Below are 26078 nucleotides of genomic sequence, written 5' to 3'. Positions count from 1 at the left end.
GTGTTTTCTGCACATTTACTTGGTGGAATACATTTTATTTTTCACACATACACGATATAGTTTTTCTTCTTTTTTCCATTGTCTGAAAAAAGCACACAGTCTAGTCCACGGTCGATCTGAAGCACAAATCCTGAGATATCAGGGCATGGATCTCTGTTCCCCAAAAACTACACCAACTGTCTTAGTTCACCAAGATGCACAAATTTCTTAGTAAAAATGATTGTAGAGATGGCTTGTCCACTGGACTGACAAAATATACAAACTGGCCAGACATTTTACATTTACCTTGTCAATGACCATTTTTTTGGAAAAAAAAATACAAAATGTACCTATACAATTACTAAAAAGATACTAGTATGTCCACATAAAAAAGAGGAAACGGCCAAAAAAAATTCCATGAAAAAAACCGAGATGAATGCTGAACTAAAAGCTTTGATTAAAAAAATAATACAACATGTTTCGGTTGCATAGAGTAGTTCATCTACAAAAAGGGTGTGATATACCAGGCAAGACACTTACAGGTGAATTGTAAGCCTGAGAAATGTTTTCTCTCCTTCATATTTCCACTTTCCAACCATTCCAGAAATTTCCAAAAACGTAAATGGTGCAGGAGATTGTAAAACTTTGACAGATGACAGAAGAATGTAACAGTGATCCTTAAAGTAAAAATACAAAGACATGATGGGCCCATAAGGCATTGATAGCTTATCCAGTATCTTGAACTGGCAAAAACAAAAAAACATTTAAAATGATAAACACACTGGGTTAATTTCAAAACTTAAAAAACACACATAAAAAAAGAATTTTCACTGAAAGAGAAAGGTAGTGCCATGATGCGTTTTTTTTTTTTTTTGGAAGAGGCTCTAGGCCTCAAACCTCTTTGGACAGATCATGGGGGCCACCAGGGTCCACGTGTACAGCAGGAGACACACCCAGCAGGATGCCATCTTGATCCAGAACACAGACCAGCTGCCGTCCAGGAGCTTCTCAAGCTTGGCGTCCTCATAGCTGTGGAGAGAGAGAGAAAAGCCCATTGCTATTAAGTCCATACATCACAATGCACAGGAGCTCTTCAGAAATGCACGCTGGACCATTTGCCTTTAAGGTTATGGTCTGGGTCTGGCACTGCATTCACAAAAAGGCTTGTTTATATGAGTGTTAGAAATAGCCAACATTCCTCGGGGTGGTGCATGATGAAGGATGTGCCCCAGTCAAAAAAACACAGTAAGGGCTTTGTAACATGGAATTGAAAGACTCGCATGTACACATGAATTCCTGCAAGTATGGACACTCACTGGAACCAGTTAGTGACTGTCATCATGACGTAGAGGGATCCGAGGAAGAAGACAAAATGGAAGTAGGAGTAGCTGTAGACGGTCCCTTCCCTCTCATCATACATGACATTCTGGCCTCCTCCTGTCCTCTCCTCATCCTCATAATCATCTGCAGACAAATACAGATGTCAGCCATAACAAATGCAATACTTCCTTCTGGCCACCAGAGGGCTCAGTCATCACTCCTGTTGTTTGTAGCCCCAAAGTCCTCTACCAGATGAAGCTCACAGACTTCCCACACATTTCATGCACTTCTATTTAAAACTAACTTTAACTATGGTTTGGTCAGTCTCTGTAGTGCATTTTTTGGTACATAGTCCCTCCACTGAACACTGAGATTAGAGCAAATTGTGAGTTCCACAACAAATGCTACTTCTTCGCTGCTTAGTACCAACAAATTCACCCCTGACGAAAGCAAAAACAGGGACGCTCATGGCAAACAGCACAGAAAACGTGGCAGGGAACCTGCGTTAATATCTTATCATCAGCAAGGAATGATATCAAACACCTCTATCTGAACAATCACAGTCTACCCAATGCTACAAATGATAGCTCTGTTTGACCCAACAACAGGGAAATCAGATGTGAGAGGAAGTTACGAAACACTGTATTTACCGCCATCATCACCGCAGCAGAAACAACAACGAGCACGCTGTGAGGAAAAGAGGAGAATGCATGTTAGCTTGATGAGATCATTTGTGAGCAAATCTGGAAGATAAATAATAAAACTGTCAGAACTGCATTAAACATGACCAGATGATCACATACAGTCAGAGTTATAAATATATTTGCGGTTGGGACAAAAAGAGTAAGACTGTTGGTAATTGCGTGCTTGGATTTTGCTGTATGCATATAATCAAATTAAAACAGCATGTCTCTGGAACCATTTAATTTTCTGAGGCAGTTCCAAAGTAGCACCATGTGTGTTCTGCAGTAGCACAGTACATCAAGGTAAAGAAACAGGTCGATATGGGTCACCTTTAATGCCCCTGCTAGCTTTCTTTGGCAGGCTCTAGGCATGTCAGGCTCTATAGCAGGCGTTTACGTGAGTGACTCAATGGGGTGATTTACAGAAGACAAACAGCCTTGAGAGGCCTTCCCCCTTCCCACAGGAAGCCCCGCCCTCCGGGTGACTGACAGGCCCCTTACCTCATTCTCCGGCATGGTGGTCCGGCAAACTCTCAGTGCAGCTGAGCTCCTCCTAGTGGTGGAGGTCAAACTACAGGGGTGCACGCACGTATACACACACATTAATCACAGATGAGTCCACTATTCAGATCACTCTGATTCAGGGAAAAATGCATGACTGAGGGAAAATGTGGAAAAATTATTCCCGCTATATATATATATATAAACAAGCCTTATATTTGGGCTAAGTAGTAGTCATGGAAACTTCATACTTCATAGTAATGCCACACAATAATAGCGGGAAGAAAAATTTGTAACTTGTAAAAAAAAAAAAAAAGAAATTTACTTTATTGGCAACATCTTTTTTTAATAGAAGTTGGATTGAACTCACATAACTGCTCTGTAAGGACACATAATTTGTCACATAAAAAAATGAAAAAGAAAAAAAAACACTGTGATTTTAATGTTAGGCCACAAATGCAGGCACACAGCTCCAGCTCAGACCGTCCTTTGATTCTCCTCGGTGTCCCATCCCCTCCCTGCACAGGGATGACCACAGCAGGAGGGGCTGGGATTAATTGATAACATATGCAGACACACCCTTCCTGCGAGACGCCTGTCTGTTCCAGACGAGCAAGGCTTTAATCTCCACTTCATCACACTAACATGCCTGCCCCCCCTTTCATGTTAAAATAAGACTGTGATAACTGCAAAATTATATGTTTACATTCCTTTTTGGAAGCGCGACCCATCATTTCGGCTCGCTCCAGATTACTTGGTGCGGTTCTGAAGCCTGCCTGACATTTGTTTGTAACAACACGGCAGGGGAAACAATCAAGGGATTTTACAAAAAAATTACAGATGTAGTTTAAATATGATTATAATGTAGATGCCGCCCCTACCAGGAGTACAACACGCAGCCGAACAGAATGACGGTGCCCACGCCTGTTACGATCTTCTTGTCGCCCTCCGAGCCGTAGTTGAAGGGGAACTTGCACACTGTGACGTTAGCGCCATCCTTTTCCACGGCTGCGGGAGAATTACAGTTAATGACAGGGTGTGGAGGAGAGCGCATCCATCTGGATGCTATTACCACGATTGTAAAGGGGCCCAATTAAACGGAAGACGTGAAGCGTTCTGGGAGGGGGCGTCAGGTGGGCCGGACCTCGGACGCTCTCTGCCAGGCCTCCGCCTGCCCCTCGCAGCCCCCCGCCTGGCCCTCGGTGCCTACTCGAAGGCTGCGGGACTCTCCACTTACTTTCGATGGGCTTGCTGGAGAGCGCCGAGAATGTGAGGTACATGACGTACACAGTGATGACTCCTGACTGGAGCAGGCCGGAGGTGGGCTGAACTGCAGAGAGAGACAGAGGAGAGAGGGAGAGAGAGGGAGGGAGCGAGGGAGGGAGAGAGACACAGTGTGTGTGTGCGGGCATGAGAGAGAGAGAGAGAGAGAGGGAGAGAGAGAGACAAAGAAACAGTGTGTGCGTGCGCGTGTGTGTGAGAGAGAGACAGACGAAGAGAGAGGGAAAGAGTGTGTGTGTGTATGAGAGAGAGAGAGAAAGCAAAAGGGGGAGTGAGAAAACAAATGGTTGGTTGGTTAGCAACAATCACCATGGAAAGAAACTAGCTTGGAATGCACGGGCACTCACTCAGAGTGGACTTCCACTCCACCCTGTGGTTTTGTGGAATGCCTGTTTGACTTCAGGGAGTAATAATGACACCTCACCGAGTCCAATGCCATGCACACAGTACAAAGCACACAAGAGCAACATCTGAGGAGACCTCAGGGCAGACGCTTTGACGGTCAACAGAGCACATTTTATCCACTTCATCTACTGGCTGGGACATCCTGCAATCCCAGAAAAAACTGTGTTTTCCTAAGGGGGCGGTGCGGGTGGTACTCACGCTTCTGGATGAAGGGCGAGATGGCCAGCAGGGACACGAACAGACAGAGGGTGGCGTTCACCCCCAGGAAGATCTTGTTGAGGGTGCAGGCCTCGGGGTGGGTGTAGTACAGGCTCATGAAGACCAGCGCCCCCACGGCCACGGAGAAGAGCAGCAGGGTGACCAGGGCCAGCGCCGCGTACCACAGCTTGTTGTACTTGATGCCCGAGGTCCTGCGCGGGAAAGAGGCGGCCGGTCATTCTCTCAGACGTGACACCGGCGCGCTGCAGAACAGCGCCTGTCCATACTCTGTGATGTTAAGCAACCGAGGACGTTTTCAGAGGCAACGGGGCTTGTATGCGCTCATAGCAATTACTGTCCGTAAACAGGAAGGCTGTGCGACTAACTGCGGGCAGCAGTGATGTGTAGGAGGAAGGAGCAGGGCCCTCAGCCCACAGGTCGCCGGATCAGTTCTTAGGAGCTGCTGCTCGAGCTGCTGCTTTGCAGCTTGAGCAGACTTCACTGCTTAATGTTTCAGTAAATACCCAGCTGTGTAAACGGTTGATGTGATGGGTGATGTAACTTGCTCCGGGTGAGGGCATCCGCCAATCAAACAGAAAGGTGAAAATAACTTTCCGTTTTTGTTCTCTTCCAGATATGTTGATTTTAGAGACAGTGTCAAGCGGCTCTATGCTGACGGTGCATACACGCACATAAACAAGCGTAGAAACCAACAGAAATTATTTAGCAATTTGTCTCCCCAAAGGTCCTTTTGCTTAAAATTGCTTCATAAACATGCCATGTAAGAGTTTTTTTTGTCTGTATTCTTCATTCTCCTTCCTTTGTGGGAGGAGCTCCACATTATCTCATCCTGTTTTTGTATATGCAAATAATAGTGTAATCCTTTGACTGTTGGTCAGTGTTAGGCACTGAGTGTGTGATATATGGTAGTGTGTGTACTTGACTTCCCTTAGTTTTCAAGGCTACCTAGTTTCAGGTTAGCACACTTTAACTTGTACTTGAATGGTGTTGTGCTCACGTTCACTGGTCTGAGAGTGTTGTTAGTCTGGTCTAACACTGTTGCTCATTTTACTTGGATAGATACACTTCTGTTATCTTGTATTAGAAGTCACTCTGGATAAGAGTGTCTGCTAAATGAATGCAATGTAATGAGTCAAAAGTGAAAACAAAGTCAATGCATGTGGATGGTCTTGCAGTAAAATCTAGTTACTTGTTGATTCCAATTTCAGGGTACAAAATAAGGGTAAATGAGTAAAGGTACAGGTACAAGAGTAAATGGATGATTTCAATACCAATTACAAAAACAACCATTTAGGATTTTGATACTATCAATTCTCATCACCAAAGGTTTATTTTTGGCTCTTTATTAATTGCAGTTGAGGCTACGTACAAACATATTTTATCATTATAAAAGAAGATGTACTCAGATGGTACCCTTGCAGTGCATGCTGGGACATTCCTATTTGAGGAGCCAGGAGAATGGTGTGCTCATTGGCTTGTCACTAATGGCTGAGGCCTCACTGGGCCTGGCTGACGGCCAGCGTCCGAATTGCGTCCCTGAGCCTGATCCTACGGAGCCCGCTCTCACAAGCGGTGTAGCTTACTGTCAACCTCGGCCCGATTTTAGCAGTCCTATCTCCTGGGATTTCCACACTCCCTCTCTCCTAACGGCAGGGTCGTGAGTGTGTGTGTGTTCGTGTGTGTGTGTGTGTGTGTGTTGGGGGGGGGGGTGGGTAAGGGGAGGACCGTGTTATTTCTGGATTGCGTTCAACCTCAACGTGTTTTACTGAAGACTCCATTTAAAAATCTGTTTGTTTGCCTTCCCGTTTGATGTCTTTACTTGCGTTCTTTAGGCCGAGGGAAGGAAGCTGTGTATACACGGCCTGCCCACCATGTGCATCCTGTCTCGGGGCTTGGAGAGGCGCCAGGGGTGAGGATTTCCATCCCATCTCTGTAAATAATGCTCCAGAATCCTCCCTTAATATTCATGCGCGTGAAGCTAGAATGAGGTGCTGCTTCAGACCAAGCTGCGCTTTCAGAGCTGTGCTTCGTAACGGTCGCTCAGCATACCGATGCGGCCATTTCTGCCGTTACCGTACGGCGCCAACGTTGCTGTCTCGGAGGTGATGTGGAGGAGGGGGCCTTCCGCGCTCTGCTGTGTGTTAGCTGACACAAGCGCTTCACGGACGGAGTCTCGAACATGGAAGCGATTACTTTTGCAGGCAACCCAGAGCGGTCGGGGCTGGTTTTGGACCGCGTCTGACGTGCAGGAAATACTGCGAGGAGCCGCTGACAGCGCGCCAGAGCGTTCAGCCTCTCCGCAGAATCAAGTTTTTTCATCTGTCAGCCGTTGTGTCACAGCTGATCACGCGCAACTACTTCTGACTTTATTTTCAATGCTCTCAGGGCTAAGGCTGGAAAAGATTCTACACTGAATATTCTCACATCTTGAGATGAATTGCAATGAATTAAATAATATTTACAGCTAGGAATTATTTACGTTTGCCAGGACACTGATATATTATCTAGATATAGATTTTTATAAGATTGGAAATTATACAATTCCAACTTTGAAATATTGCTTAAAGTTCTATAAAGTCCTGGACCCCCCCAAAAAAGTTGGCTTGACAAGTTCTAAATGCAAATCAGCTGTACCTAACCAATCAAAAAATTATTCCAGCATATTTCCCCCACAATTTTTCACTGATCTGAAGGAATGCTGTTTTTTTTTTTTTATTTGTATTCATAATTCAGACCACCCTGCAGGGATGTGCATCAGGATTTCTGACAGCAGAAATATTGGCCTGCTAATTCTATATTCTCCCACCGCTCCCCTAATGAATACCAGTTGTGCAGAGCTGCGGATCGTTCCCTGCCCCTCCGACTGAATCCATGTGAGAGAATGGAAAATCGGATACACTGCTCCAGAGGACAGACAAGGGAGGGAAAACAAGCACCCCTTCCAAGCCTGTAATCTTTGTGAGAGAGCGTTTTGTGCTGCAACCATCTCGCTGTCATCTTTGCTCGGGAAAATTTTTTTTTAAATATTAATTTTTAAAAAATCCAGTGAAACTGACAACTCTCTGCCCGGCGGCCAGGAATGCGGTCTTACCAGTTTTTGTTCCATCTGTGAGCGAACTCGACCAGGAGCATGAGCTGGATCAGCAGGAATATGAACCCTCCGGTCGCGCCCACGTAGCGCCACACTGTAACACAAGAGAGGATGCCATGTCGCCAGAATGTTCCAACAGCCTCGCTCTGTGTCCGCATGCACAGAGCCTGTGTCACGCGAGCGGCGGACACAGCTGCTGCCTCTCGGAGGCAGACCTGCTTGCTGAAATGAGAATGAGGAATTTATACGCTGCAGGTGGACCGACCTGCTAATGATTCGACTTGCTTGCTTCAGCCAAGAAACAGCTAGGCTAATCAGAGATAAATTTGTGTGTGTGTGTATATGTGTGTGTATGTGCATGGAATTGTTGTAAGAAGCAACCAACATGCATGTGGAGGAATAGCAGAAAGCTAACTCCCACTGGCATCGTCTAATACCTCTTGCATCACACATTAGGATCTTTGGTTCATATACAAGTAGACAAATCTGTGGAATGGTAGAAATAATAAATTATAGCTTTAACCAAAACAGTGGAGTGGAGAGTAGTCATAAACAGGCAATGAAATAATAGTGCTGTGCAATGTTCTGCTTGGCCTAATAGCCCTTACCATGAAACCAATGTTAACCGGTCCAAAAAGCACTGTATAAGGTCCTTAATTTCACTCTCTAAGGCTTTTAAAATGCACATTTCTACAGGTATGTTTAGGAATATGAAGATATGTTTATGTTCTCATGCTGAATAAAACTGTTTAACACTTGTTTAGACCCAGTACACACCAGGAAGTGGATAGATAGACTGAAAGACATATGTTTTATACTGTAGCAATCTTCATTCATGTAAAAGGAAGAAGATTTAAAAAGCCTTACATTTTTGCTGCTTGAGAGTTAATAAAATCATGTTCATTGCACTAAAATGCCCCCCTCCCCCTACCTTCCTGCTGAGTAAGGCAATACCATCAGTGTGAGAACACACTCTCACACTGTGCAGGACTGTATATATTTACAACTCAAGCACTACTGAGATGAAATATCACATAACTCAGCTTTAGGTACCAAGCCCATTTTTAATTAAGCCCATTTGCACCCAGAGCGCGTTCACTGCAATGACATTCTATTTAAACAATAAGTACGACTGGCCTAAAGCCACAATGGATCTCACTGGTAAAAGGACATGCATATTCAGACACAAAGACACAACATATTCACATGCTGTGCTGCAGGGAAAAACAGCTTGAATAAGGTTATATTAAGATGTACTGCAGATTGTTCTTGCAAAACACACATCTGACAGATTGTAACTCCTGAGACAGGAATATTGCGTCACTGGATTTCCCGTTGCTCTGACTCAGCTGCAGGGAAACCATAGAACAGCGTCAGCCCAGGCGTCTGCACAGACCTATCCTACCCCACTAAGGCTGTTGCACTCTGGGGTCTCAGTCACAAACTCTGGCACTGCCCGTCTTTGACTGGGGAGAAGTCTCACAGAGTCAAATAGGGGCCTCATCATGTTCCAGCCTGCAGAGGGTAGTCTTAACAGTTGGGGTTTTAGCTGATAAGCCACGGCAGACCCTGATCCAGAGTCAGCCAGCGCCTACACAATGAGTCATTCTTAAGGGTGGAGCTGTGAAAGCATGGGAGTCAACACACAAAGTGACTGGAACAGGCAGAGGCATAGTGAACTTCTTCTGTACTAATGTTAAAAGATATGAGTTCTTCAGAACCATTTTAGCAATAAATGAAGTGAAAACTCATTACTCACTAAAACAAACAGACGTATTCCTGGATTTAGGAAACAGGCTGCACTGACTCATTTTCACCTTTGGGTGAAAAGTGCGACATCAAGTATAATTGATTAAATTCATATGGTTTTGTAATCATTAACCTGGTGCAAAATAAAAGTCTCCCTCTTGCAATCTGTTACAAACTGATAAGCCTTAACACTCAGAGAAATGCAATCAAATCTGTGATTTTAAAGTCTCTCTCCCCTTGGAGCTACGATGTCAGCCTCTTTTAGTACAGAGCCCCAAATGAAGCAATTAAACATATACGCTCCAAACGACTCCCTCCGGACTGCAGGACAGGAGGAGGAGTGATAATTTGTTGGAAAATTTATTCCGGATTTGCCGGGACAAAGTTTAAAAGAAAAAAAGTAATGAACTTCACACTGCTGCTTTCAGCTTGTAATCAAAAGAAGAGGAATGGAGAGAAATGAAGGTTCAGGTAGCCAGCAAAAAGCAACCTCTACATCTCATCAAAGGCAGTCCTTTAAAAGTTACTGTTAAGAACATCTAAACTAAAGATGAAAGTGAAGAGGGAGAGACCGCATTAATAAAGGACGGGGAGAAAGGTTCGCTTGAGGTACGGTAACATGCTCCATAATCCGAGGGCGAACGGCGGGTGAAAATATGAGATCAACCTTAATCTGAAATGAAAGTGGAAATAAATCAGTCCAGTGGGGGTGTGCGAGAGAGAGCTTTTATGATGGGGGTGCGCATATTTAAAGCAGTAAATTTTCACCTTATCAAAAACCCGTAAAAGGAATGAGGACCAAAGCAAACCCTACCTTCAAGGAACTTTTCCTGGTTTGGCAGGAAGAACCCTCCGGCACAGCATCCGAGCAAAGCCAGGAATTTCAGGAACCAGAACCTGCATAAACCAATGATGCTGTTGAATTTTTAACTGGAAACTGGTCTCCATACAAAAGATAGTAAAACAATAACAATCAGGAACTACATATGAAAGCCAATTTTTGAGACTTCTATGAGACCGATACATCTTATTAATAAAGTAACTCCTGTACTCAACACTTTAGCCACTACAGAATTCAGAAGCACAGATATGTTGGAGCATAAAACATAACTTCAAGAGAATGTAAAAAGGAATACAACAATTAATTTATTGAAAAATTATGTGAATTTACTTTGTGTTCTGTTTTTCTACTGGAGTACTACTATGGAGGAAATCATTTACAAATACAAAGCATGACAAAACTGATCACAACAAAAACTTCACTAAAAACTACTATGGATTCATTCAATCCTTACTATAACTTTTTTTGAATCAACGTTTGGAAAATGCCAGGCTGGTCTGTATGGCATGACTGTATCTCAACTGGGATTCCATGTGATTTTCCAAGAATAACTCCTTAGCAGTGACACGTAAGCTGCTTCACTTGCTCCGATACAACAATAGGAAAGTCAGGATACATTATTTCCCCTCTCGGACTCCCTGCTCACTGACTGAAAACACAAGAGTGTTGGTTAAGCCCTGGCTGAGTTGAAGGTCTCCGTATTTCTGCATCTGCAGTACTTTAAGACCAGCGCGGCGCGACGGAGGAGGCTAACTTTGAGCACCGAAACCAAAGGATTGGTCAGGAGAATTAGCGCGTCTCCCTGGGGCTGCGGGAGAGTGCGACACGCATTTGCGCCTGGCTTCTGCGGTCCAGCCTTATGCTTCCCATTTTCCACCGCCTCATCCCGCCCGCGCCACAAAGACCCAATTATTGCAATCTGAGGAGCTCCCTTGAGCGGCTAACAGGTTTATTTGTGTGAAGCGCCTCTCGGCCCGCCGCCGTTTCCCTCTGACGGACCGTTTAATTAATGCGGCCATTCAGAGCAGGCAGCACGGGAGGACGGTGTGGGACCAGGAAGAGGAACGGAGAGAGGAAAAGAGGCCAGTGGCTCTTGCGGGGGGGGACGACGACGACCAGTGAGACCATCTTGCAGCACCCAAAGGGACAGACGCCAGAGGGACAAGGTTTCACCCACGGAGTGCCCACAGAAAAAAAAAAAGAGGAACCGTTCAGACAAGGTCGTGTGTGCATACCCGTTGTGGATGGCTGCCCGCCAGCCGGTGCTGGTGCGCACTCTGAAGGTGAAGACTGAGAAGATGAAGAAGAAGCAGGCCATGCCGAAGCAGACCTTGTACACCGCCGAGTACCCGACGAGGGCCTTGCAGTTCTCCCCCGCGTTCAGGTTCTCACACATTTCTGTGTAGAATGGAATCTGTGAGGGAAGAAACAAACCAAACTTCACAAAGCTGAAGTCATAAATTAGTGTTATCCATAGGTGCTTTCAAACAGTAAAATGAGTTTAATTCCAAGAGTGTAAAAGTATGGATAATTTCATAAGGTCTCCATCATCCAGAAATAAGTGAGCCCTGATTGCCCAGTGATATAATCAAATGACAGCTCAGAATCAGTTGGCGGTACGTCTGATTATAACAGAAAACTTTTAGTTTGCTCCCTGCTCTTTTTTCAGTTTAGATATAGGCAGAAACAAACCAAAATCTGTATTCCTAACGCTTGGTAGATTATATTCGTCTTGACATGCCCAAAAGAATTTCAAATTCGGTAGAGGTTAATCTTTTATTATCTTTTGAAATAAGAAAAACAGAAGAAACAAATAGTATGTATACTGTAGGCCTAAATCCGACAGCTCCTACAGCCTAGCGCAAGGCCTCACTGCATTCTCCAGTGGATGCTTTGCATGCATTCCACCGGAATTATCCCCTATTCACTTCCTAGATTAAGCTGGAGAGTGTTTTCATCCCACATTCATTTGCTCTGTGTTCTCAGTCACAAGGCTGCATTTAGCTTCAATTTGCTGTACAAATGGAGAGACCGTTGACATGGCATCGCCACTATGCTGGGTCACTGAACCTTTAAAACTTACAACTACATACTTAGGTAAAAAGAAAGAAGGGGAAAGTAATGCCCATTCTTTGATCACAATGCCCCCCCTCCTCCCAACGCTAACAAGCTATTAGACTATAAAAAAATGCCTAATTGTGTCCACAGAAACGTTCACGCTCCAAAATAAGCTGAGAAAGGAACAGCGAGCGACACCCGCGGCCCTTTCACAGAGGCGGGCGTCGGAGCCGGCGGGCTCACTTTCAGCCGCCACAAAGACAGGGGGAATGAATAAATCATAGGCCGGGGGTTGTGAGGCGGCACTCTGTCGTGAGAGGGGCACAGCGTGTCAAAGGGAGAGAGACAAAGGTGGCGCCCTTGGACTCCCGATTCATGTAAATCAATGAGCGATTCTTTGCCTGGGCGCCATTCACGGGCGGAATAAAGAGACCCGTCAAAACCGCCGCCGGTCCAACCCCAGTGTCTCTGAAAGAGGGCGCCTATCTCGCCCGTGCATACGTGTGAGCGCCATTGTGGCGCGGCCGGTCCATCGACAGGTTTTCTTCACGACCGGCGATGCTGCTGCGGGGGGTCGCTTGCCAAAAACAGCTTGAACTGGTCCATGTTTATTTCAGAGAAACTTAACACTCTGAACAGTGAGTAGCAAACGGGACCGCATGCACATTGTAGGGGGCTTAGTCACTCAAGCCACATCAGAGCACTGTACACTTAACTTCACTTGTGGAGTTGAGTGGAAAAAAGAGCATGTGTTTGAATGCACCAAGGTCATGGAATGGATGAGAACTAGCTCGTGTGACTACAGTCTCCAACTGTAAAATACTGGGCACATTCATGTGCTTGAAATACTGTCACAGACATCCATTTAGTTGTTGGCATCAAAGCCGCTTTCTTCTCATTCCAAAAGCAAGTTTAAGTGTAACAACGGGGGATCCATTTGCATTTTTATTGTGGTGCATTTGACCAAGAATAAAAGGGGGGAAATAAGCCTATCCATGCTCTTTCTGATTTTCACTGTTAGACAAAATCTAGGTAAATTGAATCTGGAACGATAGGGATCCCAAACCAAACTTTGCCTGTGACAATTCATTTACGATCGCCGCAATGGCTGCATTATTGTACCCATGCCCATATCGTGTTGATGAGGAGACTTTGGTGGGTGCTTGGTTCAGGCTTATGCTCATTACTCTCAGGCAGATTTCAGTGATATGGTAGAAGGCAGGCCAAGCTGGATGAGCACGCAGTGGGGAAAAAGCTGGTGGTGTGGTGACAGATACGGCAATGTGAAAGACACCAGTACCTGTAATGGTGTTGTGAGAGCTGAGTGCCTTCTTTGTGATCATTTTGTACTCTTTTTTATACATGCAGGTGGAAACAGTTATACACAAAGATGTTATTCTTCACAAAGCCCTCTGTGTAATCTCCTGAAATGTTAAGGATGTTGTATCTTTCTGAAATGGAGCAGATTATCTACTTCACGACCGCACACAGGCCATGCCCGGTCAGCAATAGATATGGTTTCACCTGGCTCAAGTTTAAAAGAATGCATTTTAGGGAGTTTTTCCATTTTTAATTAACTGCTAATCACAGAATATTTCAAAACACAATTATAACTTTTCGGCCTGGGTACTTCCTAGAAATGACATATGCGCCTATTTGAGAGTTTCACGCCTTGTCACCGCATAAAAATTGTGATGTACACTACTGAAAGTTGGGATTGCTCTGATTTCTCTATGCCAGTTTGTGGATGACTTTCCCCCTGAGAGCTTTCAGAATAAACACGGAATTGTTTCACTGCACTTTGACTCCGTTTCATCACTGGAGTTTCTTTCTAGAGGGTGAGATTCCATGACAGTGTCCAACTTCGTTTTTTATTCAGTAAACATAGCAGCTGGGTACAGAAGGTAAGTAAGGAATGTAAAGGAATACAAGAAATGGCTACAAAGTCTCAAGTGTCTGTAAAGATGAGACATGGCAATATGCCAATATACCAATCAGACGCTGAGTCCACCCTTAATCAAGAGACAGTAGAAACTTTCGAAATGTTTAATCACACAGGGACAGTGGTTTTTGAAGCAGAACACTCCTGATTGAACTTGTTCTGTCTGGTTTCTGATCTCACACTGAATGTGAAATACAGGGACACAAAAAGGTTGTAACTGCGTTCTTGTGGCTGAGGGAGATAATATATTGTACGGTGCTACGTTGATTGAAAAATAAAGTAAAAAGTAAAAAGAAACTGAAACAAAACTTCATTTCATGAGCAGAAGTTACTGTATCATCTGTTGTGATTTACCATATTGCTAAGCCATGCAAATTACCAACACCACACCGCCTCCATGAGCTGGTTTCCTAGGTGAATGCTCAAACTCTTTCACTTGCTGACCGCAACTGATTTGACCTCAGATGTTGAGTAAGACAGAAAGTGTGGGACTGAAAGACGCTTCTAGAAACAAAACTGTAGTCACTAATGTGCAGTACACACATCAGCACATTCAGATTCAGATTCAATGTTAATAAATATGGGAAAGGCCAATGTTAGGACAGACATAAACATGTCAACATTTGCGAATGTTGTAAAGAAGTGATAAACATGTCATTGTGTGACTGAAGTCACAAGCAAAATGCCACTCTTCATTAAGAGAGAAGCATGTGACGCAGTCGTGAATGGTTCATTTATCTGATGTTGTAAACAATTCACTCAAATGACCTGAGTGAGCATGCACCAAATGGCTTCACATTTTATAACGAGTCTAACAAAATGGGCCTGATGTGACGCCTGTTCCAAAACAGCCATTAGCGTGAAAGTCATAAAAAAGGCATCAGAAACTAATCGACAGTAATGACCGTCCACAAATGAATCAAGCTATCGGGCAAAATTAACGCATTCGCTACATTCATTTACCAAAGTAGCAAAACAATATAATTCAAAGCAAATGATTGTTAATCAGCAAAAGGAATGTGAGATGAACCTGAAAACAGATCAGCAATTTGAACCATACAGCAAAGTGAAGAAAAACATACATTGTACAGTATAAACTCCAGCTTGATTGACAGGTCAGGTCAAAGAAAAGGTCAGGCTTTTCCTCTAGGAGATGTTTTCAGAGGTTTGTATCCCTATAGTGGCACACCACCAGCCCATGAAAACACATGGTTGCTGACGTCTTACTCTGGGGGCTGCACATACATGAATTTCACCACATTCTATAAAGGGTTGTCGGCATAGCTGAATACATTTTGTTGAAATGCTTTCAACCTCATGATGTATCTTTGTACTTTCATGCGACAGTGCCAAGATTCCATTATGCAGCGATTTGAATTTGGACACTAGACAAATGTAGTAATTAACACACTCTGATTACGCCCACGTGCTTTAACGTGACGTGTTCAGTGCACAGCATTACAAAGGCGAGTTCACATTTGCAGAAATCCACTGGCAACAATTAAATGAGAAAATTAGATCACAGAGCGCAGAATACTCGGCCGTAAATGAGTTTTTAAACATAGCCAAACAAAGCGGTAATGGCAAATTTAATAAATAGCAGCAGTAAAGTGATTAAATGAGTTTTAATCTGAATGCCCAGCAGCCTGACATTCATTGTACCCAATTCCTGTAGTTTTTCAAATGCAGATCTAAACTAACACATCCAAAATGATTTCCTTGATACTTTTTAAAACTTGGTTTAGGTGCATGAGGGCAGGAGAGCCTGTGTGTGTGTGTGTGTGTGTGTGTGTGTGTGTGTGTATAGGGGGGGAAGTTTGCTCTAGTTCTTCATTTTATATGGAGTACTACAGCCATTTGGGTCTAGAACTGAAGTAGGAACACCTGTCCTTTTACACCCTAGGCTTTTCCCCACAGGGGACTCTCTTAAAATAGGTTATGCCTAGTAAATAAATAACTTTAAAAGCCGCTTTTTCTTAGAGAGCTTTCCTATTTATTTTTGTTGGAGAGCATACTGCAAAGTTCAGCCTCGAAACTACAAATCTGATTTTCTGAGCTGAAAGCATCTAGCCACGTTCGAAGGCCTACCGGATGTCTCTCTTGATTGGCTCACTCTGTGACAGGAAATTACAGTTCCCTGTCTGGAGACCACTAAAAGGCCACGGCAGGGGGTTGCTGGGACTCGAGGACCTCTTGCTGGGAGAGCGCAGGCACTGGCATTGCCTATTTGCTTAACGGACACCCTTGTCTCGAGTGCCTCGCATAGCTCGCATAGCACCGATTTAAGCATCTCGCTCATGCTCACAGCAGCAGTGCACCGCCAGGGAAGTGAACTGAACCAGCCTCCCCCTAAAAGCCTTGTGGACATGATGTACTCTGCCTCAGTTGTAAGTCACTTTGGATAAAAGCGTCTGCCAAATGAGTGAATGTAAATGTAAATGACAGCGCTAGACGGGGGGGGGGGCAGGGGGGGCCGTAGCTGAGGCGAACTCACGTGATCCCGGATCTCGTTCTCCACGGTGGGGGACAGCATCATGATGACGCAGATGCTGGTGACCAGCAGGAAGTAGAGGGCGTACATGAAGCGCGTGCCCGTCGACTGCTTGATCTTGGGGCAGCAGCCGCAGCAGAGGGAGCACGCGGCCGAGCCGCAGCAGCAGGCCAGCTGGAAGAGGGAGAGAGAGAGAGATGGATGGAGAGAGAGATGGATGGAGAGAGAGAGAGAGAGAGAGAGAGAGAGAGAGAGAGAGAGAGAGAGAGAGAGAGAGGGAGGGAGGGAGAGGGAGATGGAGGGAGAGAGAGGGAGAGAGAGGGAGAGAGAGGGAGAGAGATGGGGAGAGAGAGAGAGAGGAAAAGAAAGAGAGGGGAAAGAGAGCAGGGAAGAGTGGGAGGGAGAGAAAGGAGGGGGAGAGATAGAGAAGGAGAAAGAGATAAAGACAGAGAAGGGGTGAGAGAGAAATAAGGAGAGAGAGACAGGAAGAGAGAGAAGAGAGAGCTTGTTATTGAAATGGTCTCATTAATTCATACAGCACATCCTACCATGCAGGTTCCCGGCGCCGAGGAGACACTGTGGTGACAACAGCCACGGTATCAGCTACCGGCTCAGGGAGACAAGCACTGCTCACTTTGACAGACGGGAAACGTTCGCTGTCCGTTCACATCCATCAGCCAAACGGGGGCAAAACAGAGCTGTGAGAGTTCCGCAAATGCCCCCTGCTCTGTGATCGCTGCACCAGGCCGGCACAGCTGAGATGAAAACAAAAAAAAAAAACCTCAGCAGTAACCCCCCCCCCCACCCCCAGCAGTAACCAGCTCATTGCAGGAACACGAGGCCTAGCAGAAGATTAGAAACGTTATGACCGTGTCATTTCAGTGAGACGGAGCAGATGCAGGATTGAAGAATGCCATCTGGGACTTCCATTATCTTCAGAAAAGCTGTCTGGAGATGGCCAGCGTGCCAGAGCAGCCCAATTCAACAAACAATTAGCTGTGTCTGGTTATCCTTCTTATAGATTTGTTCTGGTTCAATCAGCAAATTTAGTTTTTTTATTCAAATCTACACAGAATATGCACATTAGAGTGTGTCCCAGCATGCCGTGGGTGTTAACATTTCTACAAGTAAAAGGCTGTTGTTAGTATGAAAGAACCCAACTACTAAGGTGTGGTGCACTATTCAGCCAAACAGTCTGTAATTACTTGCACATCAAACAAGGGTTTCTCTCCATAAGCCAGAGTAAAGAAGCCAAATTCCCCTGCTTCCCCTGCTTCTGGCTGAACAGTTTTGTATCTTTCCCATGACTCCGTAATGCCTTTTCTAATCCTACGCAGTTTTAAAGCTGGATGCCACTGCTGAGCTTGGGCCCCGAGTTATCAGAGCAGAACCTTCCACCGAGTTCAACAGCCAGCCTTCGCTTTCTCCAAGAAGAAATAAACCTGAATTCACTTCACAGCATGTCTGCAGATGGAAAGCTGGAACAGCAGCAGACTCAGTAGTTCCCTCCATCTAAAACTCACATTAAACATAAAACTGCTTCTGCACATCGCACACAGAAGGGTTTACTTTTGTATTGGACCCTGTAACCAACTGAACATCAGCAATTCTACTGTTTAAATATAGGCTGTCAAGTCAAGTCAGCATTGCTTATAGACACCTACCTACAATGTAGTCATAATCCCCCCCGCTCCCATTTATTATTGTATTTCATCCAAAAAAAAACTCCCATCAAGCCTATTCAAATATGCTGGCAATTAAATACAGAGATGGCTTGAAGGTCATTTTGGCTGGGTACACACAGCTACCCAGAGACCTCCCAGTGCTGCACAGCAGGCCAGAACAATACCAGTCTCCCCCAACAACCAGGCCTGAAAGAGCAGCAGCCTCCCCTCCTTCTCCACAGACAGGTGGTCAGCCTGTATGGTTATGCCTCACACTCTGCCCAAACTGACCTCATTCCACCACAGCCTGCTGGGCTGAGGGGAGGGGGCTCCCATGCACTGGCCCCCGCGTTAGTGACGCGTGGTTGGGCTGCCCCCCCACCTGCACGGGAACCCAACCCCCCCCCGCTCCTCAGTGGCGACACAGTGGTGGATCCCCCACAAAAGGGAATGCCCTCTGGCCTCGTCCTCGAGACCCCTGTGGAAGGCCCAGCCCCCATTGAGCGTCCCGGCTGAAGAGACAATAACCTGGCCATTGTCCAAGCACAATGCTGGCCGAGGGGTTCTCATGCTCTCGGGGGGAGCGGTGTCATTAGCATTTTACGTATAGGCTTCTCTTGCCGGGAAGGGAGGCAGGGCGATATCCTCTTTGATTTGGGCTAGGGCCGTGGTCTTACGGGCTCCGACTCTGAGCAGTGGAGCGGTCATGCACGCTCTTATGATTCGCACCATCTGCTCCTCGACACTTGAGTTAAGCCGGCGAATGGCGGCCGCCTCCCCCCCCAGAGATATCCGAGACGGGGCGATCTCGGGGCTCCCTGCGGATCGTGCCCGACGGGAGGCAGAGGGCGCTCTGGGGTGACCGCTCTCGCTGGTTGGGACCGCACTGATTAGCATTCTATGTGGCTTCATGCAGCTAAAGTCTCCATGAAACATGCATTATTGAAAAGGAAGAAAAAAACCCAACAACAACAAATGGCTGGGGGAGATAACACGGGCGCTGTAAAATAGGTCACACTGAATACCAGCTCTGAAGCCTGAGACCTGAACAGAGAGGAAGAGAGGCTTTGAGCAGCTTCATTGCCAGCCAATCGTTCAACAAAGAACCTACAGCAACGTAAAATGCACAGCCGATAATGTCAATCCACAAACCCTGATATACTCCATCTACTGGTCCAATGTCTGCGTACAATCCTGTCACCCTGATGAACTAAAAACTGGGAAATTATCTGATATCTACCCAAACTTCACAAACATTTGAAGAAATGCTGTTTGCAGGTACCCTGCATGTAACATTACTGAGCAGTGTAAATAGGATTTAGGCTATTTGGTGCCTTTGTGCTCCTGTTAAGACCGCTTTACATCAAGCTGATGACTCCCAGTTAATCAAATCAAGAGGGACTGCCAGTTTGTCATGATAAATTAGCATTTTTAGTATTTTTTTCCAGAGGGAAAGTCTGAATCTATTCACGCAGTCCTCACGTCCACCCTCTGAAACTGCACAAGAACGTAACGAGCACCACACAGCTGTATAATTGATTTTTAAAATTAGTTCATGGTTGCTTTTTTCCCCTTTTGAATAGCACACAAAGACAAGCATATTTACAAATGACTAATTCTTCAATGACTGGGACCATTCTGTTAACATTTTTACATCATATGTTGTGTAACACAGAGGGTTTCAATCAGGTGCACCATCGACTTTGCAGTGTTGTTTGGAAAAAACCTTTTGTATAATATTGGGTTTCAGATGGGGATTTCAGTGGCATCTTCCAACTTCGCTTTCGTATCATGTCCAAACATTTTCAGACTTTCAATAAAAAAAAACAAAACTGAGTCAAACTAAGGATTCCTCGTTAAATGTTTGTTCTGCTTCTGTTGTAGGCCAAAATATTTCTCAGGCACCCCACCTCCACGCTCACACACCAAGAGTGACAGTTTGTACCCCATGTGTTCCGTACATATAAAACTGCCTCAGCAATGCATGGTGAGACGTTAGCGCTCTCCATTCTCGTCAGGACAGGCCTCGCAATCTCCTGTCATCTTCCATTCACTCCCAACTACTCATTTACATTGGCCAGATAGGTCCCAGTCAGGACTCTTACCAGAAGTCATGGCTTGATGTAAACTGCACATAGATATGCATACTGGGCAGAGGGGGCTTAGCTTGTCAGATATGGAACCAAAGTAGAAATCCAAACTATATGCTGGAGAGAGCTGCAGCAGCCAGCTACAGGAGTACCAGACAGAGTTAGGCACACACACTACCACGCCTGCCAAGTGTGGTATTCTCATGCCATTACCTTTACAAGAAAAGAAATGACCCAAAAGATTGTTCTCAACAGCTTAACGTGCAGAATGCGAGACTGAATAAAGTACCATGCCAAGAGAAAAAAAGAGAACAATACAACTTCTCAGAGAACAGTAATACACCAAACCACACAGTAAGAGTCAATACTGCTTATCTGTTTGCACTGTTGAAAAGTGGGCAAATATAACTCATTCAAGGTCAAGCCCAGTGTTAATACCAATGCACAATATGGGCAATGTTACACTGAAAAGGAAGGCAGAATGATCAGCATGTTTGCAGGGAAAAAAAAAATTCCAGACGCACCCTTCACATTCTCAGAGGGCTTGAGAATAAGGCTGCTGCTATTGTTTTAGGAGAAAGAAAACACAAAGAGAAACATGAGCTCAAGTACAGCTCTACTCTGGAGTTCACTATTTGGAGTCTACAGATATTAGCATCAGGGATGCCGTGACACAAGATTCCCTAAAATTCCCTACTATACAAAGCTGTTTTTTTTTTACTTCTTCTGAATAATAGTAGCTTTCCAATAGTTCAACAGCCACAGCAGCAAATGTTTTCAGTGTTTCCTCTTATCAGTAAAGACTGATACCTTCTATGTTTAGTGTAAATACAGACCTGATCCACACAAAACAGCCAAGCTTCCTACCATAAACACAAATTATTTGGTTCTGCTGCAAATAATGTACTGTGACTGCGGTCTCTTAAAAAACGCAAAACAGATTTACTTCTCCAGCAGATAAGAGGGAAAAGCAAGATCTCTGAGATGGAAGAGCTGTCAGGCTCCCCCTTTGCTAAAAATAAGTCATTTTGATCACTGTGACCGCTTATGGCAAACACAGACACGCTCTTCAATCTGTGACTAACAGAACGGAATTATGACGTCATACACTCGCAGACAGACAAAATATGTGATCTGATGGGAGATGCATCATCGGTGAAAAAGAAAAACAACCGTCTGAGTTTGGGTGCCCTTCCCACAGCCAAAACAGAGAAGCCACTTCTGACATGCCAGGTACTTTCAAGTAAATGTCAACCCCTTTTCAAAGCTTTTCAGTCAATAAACACTTTTGAATAGAAACCTTTTAAAAGCAGCAGAATCTTCACATATGCGTGCGTACAAACACACTGGATGGCACATCAACCTCCTCAGGCGTTGGTGACAAGATCTAGTGATCCACTGCCATTTCCCATGAAATATTCTGACTGATGTGGATGAAAACAGCAACTGTTTAAACACTGTGGTAAAAAGCCATTACTACTCAATAAGTTTTTTTTAATAAATTTTTTATGCAATGTGTTTTTTCTACTTTTTTATCAGAACACTCAACCACTGAACAAAACAGGGCACTAGGCGTTGCAGGACAGTGGGATCCATCAATGACTCAGAACTGCTGTCAGCACAGTGTGTGTTGCACTGGAATAAATTAATGCAGTGTGCTTTAGTGTTCTGATTTAACACTTTAAAGTCTGACAGAGACTTGAAAGTGGACTTGGGAAATTACCCAGCCTAAAGGAAGCGGCTTGGATGTGAAGATTCAAGGAGAGAGAAACATCCAGAGGCTGTCTATTACGGTTAGTCACAACATATGGCTGGTGATATATGAGAAGGGAATTGTGGGTAGCAGCCATTCACTCAGACATTTTGGCTAGTGGTGCATTTGCTGCACTTATACCACTTATGCTAATTAGGAATGTCATTTTGAAATATTGTACTAGGTCTCGTTTACAAGGCAGTGTAATAAAAAATCATGGGTTGGGCTATCCCACATGTTCTGATGGAGAACATGCATGGCGTCTCACAGGAGCAGTGCACAGCTAATACAGAGATGAAGAACACTGTTCATAAGAAACACAGGCCACTTCAACCAGACTACAGAAGGCCAAGATCTCACTTCAGATCCAAAGCATTGAGCAAACATTCATTCAGAGAAGTTGGCTGCATTGTTTTCCATCGCTGCCATCAAGAGAAAATGAGTTGGAATAGCCAGCCATTTCAGGTGTGTGGGAGGATAGAATTACCATACATTGTTCTGTGTGCTCGAGGGTGGACATCAATCGTTATCACATTGAAAACACAATAGATGGCTAATTTAGCACATTTCATTCATCATTTACCACAAAACACCTAACTACAGTGCATGAAAATACATTTTTCTATACGGAATACAAAAGTCTTAGTCAAAACAAAACACAAAGTAAATAAACCAATCCATGTTTAGCTTCACAGTGAAAAATCTGACCACATTAAAACACACCTGGATATTGAAAAAAAAAAACTTGCTTGGATAAAACCCTTCAAAATGTGTCCAAGATAAAATGTATGACATTTGCAGGACAAGACTGTGATAAACAAGATCAGACACTGTGACTCAGTTTATCCATTCTACCGAAGAGCAGAGAGCAGACAGAAGTGAAACTGTTACTTCCTCCTCTTTCTTCTCAGAGGAATAACTCCACCTGTTCTGCAAGACATTTGCATATTGAACTGCTGAAGAATGGTGGTTCGGTTTACCCAAAAAACAGCTGTATTGCATGCAAAACACAATCTCAAAAACACTGAAAATTGCACAGCTAAAGAGCTGTTCATTGGGGACAAACTGTCCCCAGATTTAAAATACCCATCACTGTCTATTAATTTTAATTCTATGAAATAGTGAATTACACTTAGACTATGTTAAAACTTTTGCTCCAGATAAGACAATGGCCTTCAAATAATGAATCTTCTATCATCCAGAAAACCAAAAAGGGGCCTCTTTTCATTGGCATATGAAACTGCTTTGGAGAAATGATGCCTTTCTTTTAAGAAGCACTCATACTTTTTTCTTCTCTCTGTGCCTTTGATTATGAAACTTCTCAGTGTTTCGGAGAAAGAAATGTGTACTCTTGAAAGCAGTCAGACTTCAACAGAAAGTTGACTGACAGTTACAATGAGTAAGCATTGAGTGTTTTTGAGACAGACAGTAGAAATTCCACTATCTGGTGTATCACTGTAGTCCAGCTAAATAAAACAGGCAAGCCCCAAGAGCCTGTCTAAATAAAGCCTCTGACCAATCTTCTACTCAGATGACACGTCCAGATCGAATCATGTGTTGATTTTGAGTTCAGTCTAACAGCTCTCAAATAAACTTAATGATCACTAAGAACGCAGGTAATTTTCATAGGCACAAACAAAAAACTTTAACCATCTGCCGGGAATGCAAAGCTTGCCTAACCGGTCTACTATTTGAGACCAGACTGGTTCCACAGTGTATAGATATTGATTTTTTTGTCTGGCCATTCAAGACTTAAAGTCGGGTGGATACGGGTACTTTAGGATTTATTCAGAAGGGCATAATTAGAGGAAGTATCTTATTAAAGAGGGATTTTTTTCCCTGTGGGATTGCTCTGGGTGTATTCTGTGCCAGTATGCAACAATAGTGCCCATGTCACTTCCTCTTCCATTTCCTGTCACCCAAGTCAGTCTACTCCTGATAAACTTTTGCTAATGAAACTGCAGTCCAGACACTGGAACGATGGTCTGTATGTGTTGTGTTTCTAGAACTAAGCTAATCCAAACAAAGGGCCTTCTTCATGGGTTCAGCAGGAAATGAAAAGACCACCCGCGGACACGGACTAAAAAGCACTATAAGCGAGGGGGTCCACTTTTAGTTCAATGATCAGACTATTGTAAACCTAACAAGGCACAGATATTGATAAAGTTCATCCTCTGAATGAGGCCTTAAGACTGTCATTGCTGACTAACTTCTGTTAGAAAAGGAAAGCTCATTTAGTTTCCATACATAGCATATCATGTTTCCAATACTGCTTCTAAAGTAAAAAAGATGTCATGAATACCATGAAACTCCAAAGAATAAAATTTGTCATCAGATGAAAATCCTTATGATTAAACAAAAAAATAAACTTCCCTTCACTATGCTAACATCCACAACAACTGAAAAAGGATTCCTGCTATGCAAGACAGAAGAACTTTGTCAGACAGGGACCATATTTGGCACTTCATACCCAGCCTGCATATTCCATGATCAAAATGCATACAGAAAAACTGACTTTATCAAAATTGCATAGCAAATCCCTGCAGTTAATATGTATTATAATTAGGCTTTTTTTTTTCAACCAGGCGATTCAAACATGACGACAATTTAACATAGCTGGTTTTAAGTTATAAGTATGGTTTTAAGTATGTGGGGGGTTACCACCCCATATAATACACAAAACAGATTTTTTCATTAGATTAAGATGAAATAACAGTATTCTCTTCTGTGGGGAAAAACTAGACCAACCTAACGCATCATATAGCCAATTCCCAAATTGGACCAGTCAGCCAATGATAAGCCTGGAAGCGTAAGCCAATTACTTTACTGTATAGGATTAATTATACGTACCATGCTTAGCTTTTAACCCACGTCTCAAAGTGCAGACAATCCCATTGTGTGAATGGTCAGTGAAAAAAAAAAAATCAGCAAACCCAACTCAGCACTACTCTAATCATTTGAACCCGCAAGCATTACGTAATGAGAGAGCAGTGGGCTGGACATCTCAGGGAACGGAACAGAACGAGCCAGCCCTCCAGGTTTCCGAACACCGTCCGCGAGGAGAAGAGCCACATTGCAACAATTTGATCCAAACGTTACCCACCTCATACATCAAACACCAGTTGTGACAATTTTTCACTGTCTATAGAACAACACTCTCAAAACCAACCCTCTAAACCACATAACCTACTTTCACAGACAGAGCCGGTCAGTCGCATCCTGCATAAACAAAGAAGGGTTTGGAGATCCAACCGCCGAATTACGATGAAGCACAAGTAAAACCAGTAGCCATCAGGTATTACAGGGTAGATTTTACTTATTTAATGCCATTCGATCCTTTTGTGTTTCATAGTTGTTTGGCTACCCAGCTGTCCAGTTAACGTTAGCTGGTGTGCGTTGGTTAGCTTATAGTGCTAAAGCACATCAGCACTCGCAAAAGTGGAGGACGTTTCATGAGAAAAAATACGAAATAAGATGAAACCTGTTTTAATGCAACCTTGGTTACTGTCCACAGAACAATGGCACATACTCTACATCGACAACACTACAGCGACCACGAGGAGACGCGTACGATAGCAATGTATCAACAAGCCAAATACAAAGACAAACATCACACGAAACGGGAAAACAAGTTTAGTTTGCTGCCTTTTTCTGCTTACCTGTGAAATGCAGCAAGGCGTACACATTTTAACCGGTGGTTGAAATTGTCTATAGAAATTTATTCCCTAGTCTGCTCCAGCCCGGGACAGAGACTCCTTGCCTCCCTCACAGACCCCTGAGCGCAATCGATGCCGCACTTGTGCAAGGCTTGAACGGACAATATTTTCCTCTCTCTAAAGGAAGTGATGGCGCTACAGGCAGCTGGTTCAGCGCTCCGAAGCAGACAAAAGCCACTGAAGCGTCTCCGGACCGATGCGAGTGGTGAAGAGAGTGGTTTGTAGGGTTTGAAAGAGATGCCGCACTCTGCTCCAGTGCTATGACGAAATCAGCCTGCAACTGATTCAAATTCTA

At 44.2% G+C, this 26078-nt stretch overlaps 1 protein-coding gene across 1 annotated transcript; it reads right to left on the bottom strand.

Moving 5' to 3' along the window:
- Positions 1–399: 399 nt before the first annotated feature.
- Positions 400–26078, bottom strand: serinc5 (serine incorporator 5). The gene is made up of 12 exons (XM_036527976.1): positions 25727–26078; positions 16564–16734; positions 11305–11483; positions 10043–10125; positions 7480–7573; positions 4368–4579; positions 3721–3813; positions 3365–3491; positions 2484–2553; positions 1950–1986; positions 1296–1443; positions 400–1008 (listed from the first exon to the last, which is right to left on the bottom strand). Exons 1-12 carry the CDS (start codon positions 25751–25753, stop codon positions 864–866), a joined length of 1386 nt encoding a protein of 461 aa, XP_036383869.1. The 5' UTR covers positions 25754–26078; the 3' UTR covers positions 400–863.

This window comes from Megalops cyprinoides, chromosome 4 (genome assembly GCF_013368585.1).
Source record: "Megalops cyprinoides isolate fMegCyp1 chromosome 4, fMegCyp1.pri, whole genome shotgun sequence".
NCBI lineage: Eukaryota > Metazoa > Chordata > Actinopteri > Elopiformes > Megalopidae > Megalops > Megalops cyprinoides.
The sequence above is the reverse complement of the archived record's forward strand: the minus strand, read 5'-3'. Positions and strand labels throughout refer to the sequence as shown.